The sequence below is a fragment of the Terrapene carolina genome, unplaced genomic scaffold (assembly GCF_002925995.2).
Source record: "Terrapene carolina triunguis isolate 2854851 unplaced genomic scaffold, T_m_triunguis-2.0 Scaffold85, whole genome shotgun sequence".
NCBI classification, from domain to species: domain Eukaryota; kingdom Metazoa; phylum Chordata; order Testudines; family Emydidae; genus Terrapene; species Terrapene triunguis.
This window is the reverse complement of record NW_020664436.1, coordinates 53,573,233-53,585,576: the sequence shown is the minus strand read 5'-3', so window position 1 is coordinate 53,585,576 and position 12,344 is coordinate 53,573,233. Positions and strand designations below refer to the sequence as shown.

The 12,344-nt window shown below is 42.6% G+C and overlaps 1 protein-coding gene across 1 annotated transcript in view; it reads left to right on the top strand.

Annotated features, from left to right (window-relative positions):
• The first annotated feature begins 9,423 nt into the window (after positions 1-9,423).
• ENPP3 (ectonucleotide pyrophosphatase/phosphodiesterase 3) overlaps positions 9,424-12,344 on the top strand; it is a 71,537-nt gene continuing 68,616 nt past the window's right edge. Inside the window, exon 1 of the mRNA XM_024208263.2 lies at positions 9,424-9,644. Within this exon, the coding sequence (XP_024064031.1) occupies positions 9,528-9,644 (117 nt within the window). The 5' untranslated portion in view covers positions 9,424-9,527. The remainder of the gene's footprint in view (positions 9,645-12,344) is intronic.

The following is a 12,344-nucleotide window of genomic DNA, read 5'->3' as shown; positions in this document are numbered from 1 at the left end:
GAGACAACCTGAATCCCCGAACAAAGGAGAGGATTACAGTATTGTGCCTCTTAGAGTCCCAATTATGAGGAAGGTTGGTCCAATGATTAGAGTGATAGCCTGGGATGGGCCCACTCTAGCTGGAGGCAAACTAAGCAGCTGCCTAGGGCAACAGATTTCTGGGAGAAGCTGTTTGTCATCATGGAACCACAGACCTATTTATGGGGATATGAATTGCAGAGTGCTCTAATGTGTAGTGCTCTATCTGCCCGTATAGACCCTGCTGGTGCAAACTAAGAGTTTGGGTTGATGTAATCTGGACTAAATTAACACACACTAGGCACCTTTTAGTTCACACCAGCAGGGTTTACATCGGGCAATGAGAGCACTACACATTAGAATGCTCTGCAGTTCATACCCCTATAGGCTAGTCTGTAGTGCCTTGTGGATAAGCCCTATGTCTGATAATACAGAGGTTCCCAGCTGTGGCGAGGGAGAGGGGCTTCTGATTGTTATGGAATAACTGGGGAGACAAAACACCAGGTTACAGATTTGACCTGGGTGCCCCTCCATCATGACAGAGGGACAGCAGGGACAAATTTGAGTGGGTGGCATTGTGACCTGGAATGCTCAAGAGTGGGGTGTGTCTTTGTAGTGGAGGCTCCAAGTGCAAAGGGAGTGTCTGACATTTCCTGGGGGTACCCAGCATTGTGAAGCATCTCACTACCACCTGCCCTTAGCATGAGGAAGCTTTAGGTCAGCTCCCTGACTCCACCAGCCCCAGGCAACACAAGCAATCTCCACTCAGCATATACAGGCTCCACTGTCCCTCTGCAGGTTAGCAATAGGCATGCTCCAACCCCTAAGTTCTCCGAGCAGCCTCTTGGAGCATCCAGTCCCTGTTACACTGGACATTCATAGAATTCCTGGATCCGCTGTTCCCAAAGGAACAGTACCCCTTGTTTACTAGCTTCATCTCAGACCACAGTCTCTGCTTAATTTGTATATGTTTATTTAACAAAGAACCAAGATTCAAGTAATAGTAAGTAGGTAGAAGTATTGGAAACAATTGGTCACATATAAAAGAAAATCATAGCATGCATTCTAGGTCCTAGACTTGATTAACAAGGTACTTTCCTATCTAATAAAGTTTAGCTCACCCCCAAGTCTTTGTCACAGTGCTTACCAGCCCTGGTTGGTTGTGATTCTCTGTTCATAAGACATGCACACTGGCAGCTTCTCCCCCTAAGGGAAGGAGAGTATTCTGTTACACACCTAAAATCCATTGTCTTCACTGGTACACAGGATACACCCTGCTGTTTTGTTTTTTCCCTGCAACTTTCTCTCCCTTGTGAGTTTGTAAACTTAATTAGCTTGGAGGCTCAGTACACAAATAGACTTACATTGGAAGACATACAATACACAATACACACAGGACCAGACAGAGATAAGCATTCTTACCTCCTGCTTGAAAGGGACCTGTTTATCACCTCCTGGTGACCAGCCCTGTCTCACAGATCTTAAGAACATGATTTTCAGGATATATACATAACTCCTTAAATAATATCCATCCATACATTTCATAATAAATATGATGACCAGTGAGCTATTGGCTTTTAGTGGAGACCTCACATGCCACCCTTTGGTGAATTATGATGCATGTACCTGGCGATCCCTGTAGTGCCTATGCACCCCTTCTGCATCTTCAGCCAGTTGGCACCCAGAGGTGCCTGGGTCACAGGGTGCTAAGGTGAGGCATGGTTCAAAGGGGGTTGAGAACCCTTGTGATAACAGAAAGCATTTGGGGCAGAATAGCAAAAATACAAAATGGGGGGGCAAGAAACAGGGGGGCACAACAGATTGTCTTGAGCAGCCTCTGAGCCTGGGGCTGAGGAGACCTATATTCAAATGCCTGCTTTGCCACAGACTTCCTTTCTGACCTTTGGTAAGTCACTTTACCTTAGTTCCCCATCAATAAAATTGAGATAATAGCACCTTCCTACCTCACAGGGGTGTCATGAGGATAAATACATTAAAATATTGTAAGATGCTTGGACAATATAGCAATGGGGGCCAAATAAGCATCTAGATATATAGGTGTCAATAACTACCTTGGAACCTCAAATGCTTTCTGATAACATGGCCACTTTTGTGCCCCAAGTAGTTGCTTCTGCAAATGTTTGTTCATCTGCTGAGGTAGAACCACCATCTGGGGCCTGTATTTACTGTTCTGATGGTACAGCTGCACCTCAAACTGGGGGTGTAATTCCCAGCTTGAAGAGGCATACCGCACTCTCAGTTCTGCTCGAGCTAGTGCCTAAAAATAGCAGTGTGTCTGTGATGGTGTGGGTAGCCACTTGGGCTAGTCACTTCAAGTGCATTCCTGCCTGATCCTCTAGGTATGTACTTGGGTGGCTAGCCCGAGCTGCTATATTTAGGCTCTAGCTTAAGCAGAGCTAGCATGGGTACATCTATTTAAGCTGTGAATCACACCTTCCTGTTCAAATGTAGGTGTACTCTATGTGTTTCACAGTGACAGTGGCTAGATGTGTTACTTCTGTCAGCAGAGGAGCATTGTCAGTAGCATTTGGATGTTCTCGAGAAACAGGAAGTCAGTGTCTTCTTGGGTTTTGTTCAGTAGTCTTCTGTTCCTTCTGTAGGACTGACTCCCTGGGGTTCGGTGAGGTTATTACCTTGTTACCGTGCCACTTTCTATGTGGAATTATGGTCCACCCTTTCTCTTAATATAAGTACAAGGGGATGATCAATAAAACAGAAAGGTGGCAAATTGAAAACCAATAAAAGGAAATACATTTTCTACTCAGTGAGTACTTAGACTATGGAATGTATTGCCATAGTATGACATTGAGGCCTAGAACTTAGCAGGATTCAAAGAGGGATTGAACATTATGTAGATTATGTGGACATCCAGTTATAATTGTAAACACACACACAAAAAAGTTTTGGAAGGAAAATAAAGCCTGATGCTTCAGGGCCGAGTTTAACTTAGTTTATTCGTAAGCACCTTGTTGGCCATAAGCACCTACATCAAGTTAAAGAATTTATGTTTGTTTTGTGGGCAGTGTTAGCTTTATGATTTCTTTGCCTAGTAATTTCCTTATTTTTAGTGCTTGAGTTTTATAAATTAAGGCTTGTCTACAGGACAATTTACTTAACAGAAAGCTGGGGTGTGAATGTACCCAGCACTAGCCTGCAGCACATTTACTGCTTGTGCAGACCCTGCTGATGTGCATTAACAGTTAGTGCACTTTGATCTAGTTCACTTTCAATACGGACTAGATCAAAGTGCACTAACGATATTGCCACCCTGACTTCTGTGCTACTGCTGGCAGTGGTGCTGCCTTCAGAGCTGGGCACCCAGCCAGTAGCCACTGCTCTCCACTCTGCCTTCAGAGCTGGGTAGTCAGAGACCAGATTTCATGGACGAAACCAGATTTCACGGTCCATGACGTGATTTTCACAGCCACGAATTTGGTAGACTCCTAATAATAGCCAACATGGATTTGTCAAGAACAAATCATGTCAAACCAACCTAATTTCATTCTTTGACAAGTTGATTGGCCTAATCAATGAGGAGGAAGCAATTGTGATATATCTTGATTTTAGTAAGGCTTTTGACACAATCTCACATGACATTCTCATAAGCAAACTAGGGAAATATGGTCTAGATTAAACTACTATCAGGTGGCTGCATGACTGGTTGAAAGACTATACTTAAAAAGTAGTTCTATTAGTGGTTCACTGTCAAATGGGGAGGATATATCTAGTGGAGTCCCACAGAGGTCTGTCCTGTCCTGGTACTATTTATCAATTTCGTTAATGACGTGGATAATGGAGTGGAGAGTATGCTTATAAAATTTGTGGCTCACACCTAGCTGGGAGGGATTGCAGGCACTTTGGAGGAGAGGAATAGAATTCCCAATGGCCTTGAGAAATTGGAGAATTGGTCAGGAATCAACAAGATGAAATTCAGTATGACAAGTGTAACCCTTCTGCCAGGTGGAGCAGCAGATACAAGGGCCTAAGGGTTTCTTTTCAACAATACAACCAAAACCGGCTCGAGCCCCTACCCAGTGACCTGGGACAATTACACACCACCCCTCTGGGTGCCTCTAAGAGGCAATACTTCCCCTCTCGCAAGCACAGAGTCTGAGTGTAGCAAGAACTTTTACTAAAAGGAGGAAGTTCACTCAGCATTAATTTGGGAAAACACCGCAACTATGGTTCAAAAACACAAACCATGAGCAAAAGACCCACCCCCAAGTAAGTTGGGCAGTGTCCTTTTCCCCTCAGGGTCTTAAGTCCAGCTACACAAAAGTCCCTTTAACGTGCCCATCCCTTCTCTGTACCACACTCACAGTTGCTGTCCTTAGCCAGTGCAGCCCCAGAGTTCAGAGGTTCATCTGCAGAGTTCACCTTCCACCCTGTGTGGAAGGCAGGGAAGCTAAGGAGGCACCTTACACGCTGCACTGCTTGGGCACTTGCTCGTCACCCCAACGGTCGATTGCCACACTTCTGCATGGCTCTGCTCTGGCCGTTTGCCGCGTCTCTCCACCAGCCTCTCTGCTGCCCGCGCCTCTCCGCCAGCCGCCCTGCTGGCCACTTGCCACGCCTCTCCACCAGCTGCCCTGCTGGCCACTTGCTGCACCTCTCCGCCAGCTGCAGGGGTGAGAGTAACTTACAGGACTTACCGGTACTGCTGGAATCCTGAGGGGAGCGTGGCCTCATCCAGAAGAGGCGTGGCCTCAACCGGAAGAGGCAGGGCATCTCAAGATTTAAAGCCCCTGGGGCATCGGCTGCGCCTGGGAGCCCCAGGGACTTTAATCAACCCAGGGCTCCCAGCTGCAGAGGTGGCTGGGAGCCCCTGGGGCTCAGGGGCAAATTAAAGGGCTCGGGGCTCTGGCCGCCGCAGAGCTCTGGGCCCTTTAAATCCTGGCCCCCGGTTCGCACGGCTGCGGGGAGTCCCGAGCCTTGCCGGGCTGGGGGCGGGATTTAAAGGGCCCGGAGCTCCCACCACTGCGGGGAGCCCCAAGCCCTTTAAATCCCGGCCCCAGCCTGGCTACTGGAGCTGCAGGCGGGATTTAAAGGGCTCTGGGCTCCCCGACACAGCAGCCGGTGCGGTCTGGCACGATGTACTGGCTCTTGCCAGTATGCCGTACCGGACCCTACCGGCTTACTTTCACCTCTGGGCAGCTGCCCGGCTTCAGCCCCCCCCCCCCTCCGTTAACACAGGTCTCAGTGATTTCAGCTGTTAGTGGGGGAACCTCACTGCCGGTGCACGCTGGTGCAGTCTCTTGCAATAGAGACGCTGTCCCAAAGTAGGTCTAATACTTAGACATAGGATTAGTGATTTCAGTTCCACAGCATGTAACAAGACTCTCAATTGAGTCTAAATTAGCTCTTTTATTATATCATGGAGAGAAGAAGGGTCAAATGGTGTCTAAGACTCTTAAACAGAGCCTTCATCAGCAGGTACAAACACCTGCCCCCACCCTCTCTCAACTCATTGGGCTTTAGAACCCATGTGCCCTGCCTCACGGGTGCCGTTCAGTTGAGGGTGAGTCCCTCCAGGGGGGTATGCCAGGTACAGTTCTGCTGCCCTCGGTTCACACAACAAGGATAACAACCCTTTGTTACTCCCTGCCCCAATAACAAGGAGACTGGGGATCCAACACCAGCCACAAGTGATCATTTGGGCAAGCAATCCCATCATGCTGAGCACCTAGGCAGGGTGTGTATGTCCATGCAAACGAGATCAGCTTCTGAAGTCTTTTTCCACAGCTCACCCACTAGATGTCAGGGGAGAGCTCATTCAGACTCTGCTTACACAAGTGCAAAGTACCACATTACTATAGTTATGAAGGACAAATCAAATGAACTAATACAAAAAGGGTTTTAACTTCCTATGGAGTAGTATTGCTCAAAAGGATCTGGGGGTTATAGTGGATCACAAATTGAATATAAGCCAACAGTGTGATGCAAATGTGAAAAAGGCTAATATCATTCTGGGGTGTCACAGGATGTTGTACGTGAGACAGGGGAGGTAATTGTCCCATTCTACTTAGCATTGGAGATGCCTCAGCTGGAGTATTGTTTGCTGTTTTGGGTGCCACACATTAAGGAAAATCTGGACAAATTGGAGAGAGTCTCAAGGAAAGCTACAAAAATTATAAAAGATCTGAGGAAAAGTTAAAAAAATGGGTATGCTTATTGTCGAGAAAAGACTGAGGGGTGGACCTGATGAGTGACTTCAAATATTGCCAGGGCTGTTCTAAAGATGATGGTGAGCAAATGTTCTCCCTATATACTGAAAGTAGAACAAGAAGTAATGAGCTTATTCCACGGCAACAGAGTTATAAGTTAGATATTAGGAAAAACTTTCCAACCATAAGGACAGCTAAGTACTGGAAGGGAGGTTGTGAAATCCCCATCACTGGAGATTTTAAAGAAGAATTTAAAGAAGCGTCTGTCCGAGATGGTCTAGATTTACTTGATCCTGCCTTGGCATAGGGGGTTGGACTAGATGGCCTCTCAAGGTCCCTTCCAGCCTTACATTTCTATGATTCTGTGATTCTGTTATTTCTATAACATTGCAGATGATGCAGAAGCATGTGAAGGCTTTTGCCAATTCTGAGTTTTGTGGGATTCTCCTGCTGCAGGTATCCTCAAGTAAGTTAATGAAGCAAGGAGCAAACATATTTGATTTTCAGTATATATAGTGGGCTCAGTCTTTCAGTCCTTTCTGAAGCCATCTCCCATAGCAGCTAATGGGAATTTTCCCCTAACATTATTTCTCATACTGCAACATACTTTGTATGCATACATATATACATATTTTCCTGTTCTGGTGGGTTAAAATAAATGTGAAAAAATATTTTTATTTGTTGAAAAGTGTGTAACGTTGCACTCCATAATGTTTTATGGAAATATGCTTATGAATGTGTATATAAGGTAACTGAAATATGCTTTATGTAAAAGGTCTCTTGTAAGGTATCATTACAAAGCTTATAATCTATCGAGTGTGTTCATCCTATTTGTATGTATGTATCATTCTTGTATCTAAAACAAGAAATATGAAATATAACTCTGAGGTCCTACTGTAATTATGTAAAGTGTGGGCCATTAATGGTGGCTTAAAATCTTAATGGCTCCCATTGACTAGAACAACTGGTTGTGAATGGGGTTATTTACCTGAAGGCCTTCCTGTGTTCGTGACCTGGGTGATGAAGAATGAGGTCTCACAGGACATGTGACCAGGTCACGTGATACTGGAATTCATCTTAAATCTGGTACTTTTCCATTTAGAAGGAGGGGTGGGGACCCAGAGAGACAAAAGATTCCCTCTTTGTGCTAAAGCTATAAAAGGGGGTGGAACAGAATAAAGGGGGTCACAGTCATGAGAACACCCCTGCTTTCCACCTAGGATGTCTGCTGGAACTAACAAGGATTGTACCAGGGGAAAGGATTGGGCCCAGACTAGGAAGAAATCTAGACTGTGAAAGAAGCTTATTGAAACATCTCTGAGGGTGAGATTTACCTGTAAACAATTTCTTAATGTATTAGGCTTAGACTTGCGTGTTTTGTTTTATTTTGCTTGGTAACTTACTTTGTTCTGTCTGTTATTACTTGAAACCACTTAAATCCTAATTTTTATACCTAATAAAATCACTTTTGTTTATTAATAAACCCAGAGTAAGTGATTAATACTTGGGGGAGCAAGCAGCTGTGCATATCTCTCTATCAGTGTTATAGAGCGTGGATAATTTATGAGTTTACCCTGTATAAGCTTTATACAGAGTAAAATGGATTTATTTGGGGTTTGGATCCCGCGGGGAGCTGGGTGTCTGGGTGCATTAGGAGCTGGGTGTCTGGGTGCTGGAGATAGGTGACCTGCTGAGCAGTTTTTGGTTAAAGTCTGCAGCTTTGGGGGCATGGACCAAACCTGGGTCTGTGTTGCAGGAGGCAAGCATGTCTGGGTCAACAAGGCAGGGTTCTGGAGTCCCAAGCTGGCAGGGAAAACGGGCTCAGAGGTCATTCCAGCAAGTCAGGTGACAGTCCCAAGGGGGGTCTCTGTGACCAAACCCGTCACAAAGTGAATATGTATTCTATAAAGAAAAATATTCTAATCGCTGTTAGGTGCTTCATATTCTGCTCTGACAAATGTGAGCACCACAGACTCAGATGCTGCTATGGCGCTTGCCTTACCATGCACCAGCATCATTCTGTATCCATCATAATAGACCATCTTTTGAGCTTTACTGTTTTGTGTTGCTCCTAAAATGCTTGCAAGTAGTCCAGTAAGATAACTTCTGCACCCTGACAACTACTGTACACTCCTCTTTGTACAAGGGCCAGGGGGATATCTGAAACTTTCAGCTAACTGGATGTAGGGATGAACAGAAGTGCTATGGAATTTAGTGCTAGAAGCCAGAAGGAGAAGGAGGAGGAGCGGTCCAGGCCAAACTGCACTTTGCCCCTGCATGCTGAAGTGATACCAGGTGCTTGAGGAGCTGCGTGACAGGGCCCAGAGGGGGACCCAGAGGCAGGTGTAGGAGAGAAAAGGGGAAGGAAAGAGGGAGGAGAGCACAGTGTTTGAATTACAGGGGACTTGGGGTGGCAGGTCACCTTACTATGTTTAGGGGCTACCTGCTCTCTTTTTCAACTGCACCGGTGGGGCTTCTCCCTGAAAGATTACACCATGCCGTTCTTGGCCCCCTTAGGGCTGTATGCCCCAGCACTGAATCGGTGGAGCTGAGGCCAGAGGGCATGGAAAGGGTACTGTAGTTGAAAGTGAGGGGCTACCTCACTGCAGCCTTGCAGCGCCCCTAGCACCACGGCTCGGCCTCATGATTTTTAAGTCAATTTAATTATTTTTGTTGTCTTGCTTATCATTTGGTAATGGTTAGAATTGGCAATACTGGTGTGTTTTTTTAAACTAAAATATCTATTCTATTACTGATTAATTTTAACTGGAAGGCTTCATGGAAAAATTGAATTTTAAGGCAGGATTGATACAGAAGAAAGAGAAAGGACTTCAAAACACAATGGAAGCATGGAAAAAGATATGGTATAGAATCCAAGATAGATTTGGCTTAATGCTTTTTATGTAACTTTGAGGATAATGAATGGCATACTGAACTGAAGAGAGGCTTTTAATCAAGTATTTGAATTTCACTTGTGTTCTTTTTTATTTGATTGCTTTACTGTTTGCTCACAAATTAATCCTAAACTCTGATTTTCAAGTACTCTCCTTATCTTAAATGACAAACACAAAAAACCCTACATGTACTGACCACAACCAAAACTGTGACCTTGATCATGCTTCTCACACTTTGACCCTGCTCAGTGTGTTTCCCTGTTATTGTGACTTACTGCAGCCCTATGACTCAGGGACTCTGATCTCATTAAAATCCTGAAACCACAGTGCCAGGTGTTCAGTTCATGCCAAGATTAAATGTTCGCTGTAGCTGAGCTGAAAAAGGAGATAAAGGACTATAGCAATACCAGACGATACGACTCACAGCAAAATGTTATCTGACAAAGAAACAAATGCACATCAAAGCAGCCAGATGGAGTTAATGGGTTTACAAACAGAGGAAATTGTTAAGAAACAAACACTCCTGAAATACAAAATACTCTGTGGCGTAAGTAGTGACTGTTCTGTTTCTTTCAGACTTTCCGAATTCTGAATGTTGTTCTTATTGCATTATAAACTTGATATTTGTTAGAGAGAAGTTTCACCATGTTTAATTTAACTATATAAACTTGTCCAGTCTACACCTAATGGGATGGGAATTCTACAGGACAGATGCATGAACTTCTCTGGCAGGACTCTATGAATTTTACAGTATTGGTCAGGCAGCCTCAACAATGTCAGAGCTATTCTGTTATCACTATAAAACTGCACTTTATGCTTTACTGAAGTACACTAACAATTCTTTAGCATAGCAAAAACAAAAGCTTCAGGCTTCAATGAACTGCAACACAGAATAAATAAGCGTGTGCATTCACCTCCTCACTTTAATTGCAACATTATTATGTTTGTTGTATTACCCTAAGAGCCTATTAAAATGTATTTAGCGCTTTATATGTTATGTATTTGTTTAAAATGAGAAAAGTTAGCTTCTTGCTTTCGTGGCTAAGGGAGCTGTGATTTTTATTTTATTTTATTTTTGGTCTCTGTGTGTGTTCAGATATTTCATTAGCAAATTAGAAAACACAGACAAGTAACTCGTGAATAATGCCCTTGCACCAAAGTACAGGAAAAAGTACAAAGAGTAAAGATGCAGATAATATCGCCACCCCAAAATATTAAGGTTTTAGGGGGTCAATACCCCCTTCTCCCTAATGAGATTGGCTTGTAAATATAAATTTGGGGCTCTTATTTGTTTTCTCTTCTTTTTTTTTTTTTGAGCCTTGTGGTATGCTCAGTGTACTTTTTCAAGCTTTTCTCTGTAACCAAAAAAGTCAAGAAATTCACTTCTAAAGGTGGGCGGGAAGGAATCTATGACACTGGAAACTTCAGTAATAATGAAAACGTAGCCATGCAGAAAAGTCTGAATGGCATTAGGTACTGCCACAGAGAGCAATTCAACACCACTTAGAATCAATCTAACAAACAGAACCAGTTTAAATAGGCCAAACCAAACCCTATTTAACCATGTAATGTGTGAGGACTGTATAAACTCAATCCAAAACTGACATTTCCCATTCACTTTATTAAAGGAGATAGTAAAAATATTAAAAACCTAGAAGACAAATAGAACTAAGGTCCCCCAAAGCCTTTTTATTTTATTTTTGAACATAAATATATGTTTTAGACTGTTCTGTGAGCAAAATAAAAAGATTACGAGGGAGAGTAATTGGGAGTGGAGGGTTAGCTGGAAAAGATGAGATACATGAGGGACTTGAAGTAGTAGAGTGAGATTGTATAGTTAGGTATCTAGTGGGGCTGTCAATTAATCACAGTTAACTCAAGCGATTAACTCAAAACAAATTAATTAAATTTTAAAAATTAATCACAATTAATCTCAGTTTAAATCACACTGTTAAACAATAATAGGATACCAATTTACTTTGCAATGCTAGCTATAACAGTGCCATGCGAATGCCTGTTCTCATTGTCAGATGACATTGTAAATAAGAACCGGGCAGCTTTATCTCCCATAAATATAAACAATCTTGTTTGTCTTAGCGATTGGCTGAACAAGAAGTAGGACTGAGTGGACTTGTAGACTCTAAAGTTTTACATTGTTTTATTTTTGAGTGCAGTTATATAAAAAAATAATTCTACATTTTTAAGTTGTACTTTCACGATAAAGAGTACACTACAGTACTTGTATGAGGTGAATTGAAATTTCTTTTGTTTATCTTTTTCTCAATGCAAATATTTGTAATAAAAATAATAATATAAAAGTGAGCACTGTACACTTCGTATTCCGTGTTGTAATTGAAATCAATATATTTGAAAATGTAGAAAACATCTATAAATATTTAAAGAAATGGCATTCTATTATTGTTTAACAGTGTGATTAAAACTGCAATTAATCGCGAATATTTTTTTATAATCTCACGATTAATCATGATTAATTGTTTGACAGCCCTAGTATCTAGTAATTCTGCTCATTCCACAAGATTACAATGCTCTTCAAATTACTGTCTATTAAAAAAAATCGTGGTTCAGGAGAATTCAACCATACCTATACTTCATTCATCAATGTTTGTGGATGGTTCTGATACATTAATAAGGGCTATTGTTCAGTGTTATGGATGCTCCAAAGATATTTCTTTGGCTTCTTATTCCTACCAGACCACGCTGAGACTTGTGTGTATTGTGTCATTATGAGCTGGAGGGACCACACTGTTTGTATATTTTAAGGCTGAATGTTCAGAAATCTAGGGGGTTTATGTAAACATTTTTATGTTGATGAATATGCATTACCTCATTTGCATATATTGTATTTTTAATTTTTATTCATTTTTCCAAATACAACAAATATTCCAAAAATACCAGATTCATCATAATACACAAAGTAAATAAAGATGGTTAGGATAAAGGGAGAGGAAGGGAAGCGACACATATATATCTCCAGGGTGAATGTTAATCATAGACCTCTAACAAGTCAGCCCAAATTACTTGGAATTTTTTGGGCATTCCCTTTCTGTGGAAGGTCAGTCACATCACACACAGCCAATATTTGGTGGGGATTGACTTTTCCATTTTTGCAAGATTAATTTTTTAGTAACCAAAGCTGCTTATTGGAACCATGCTGCCTTGTTACCAGGTAATGGCGACCTATTAGGAATGTCTCTAAGAATAAAATGTAAGGGGGAGAGCTGTAATT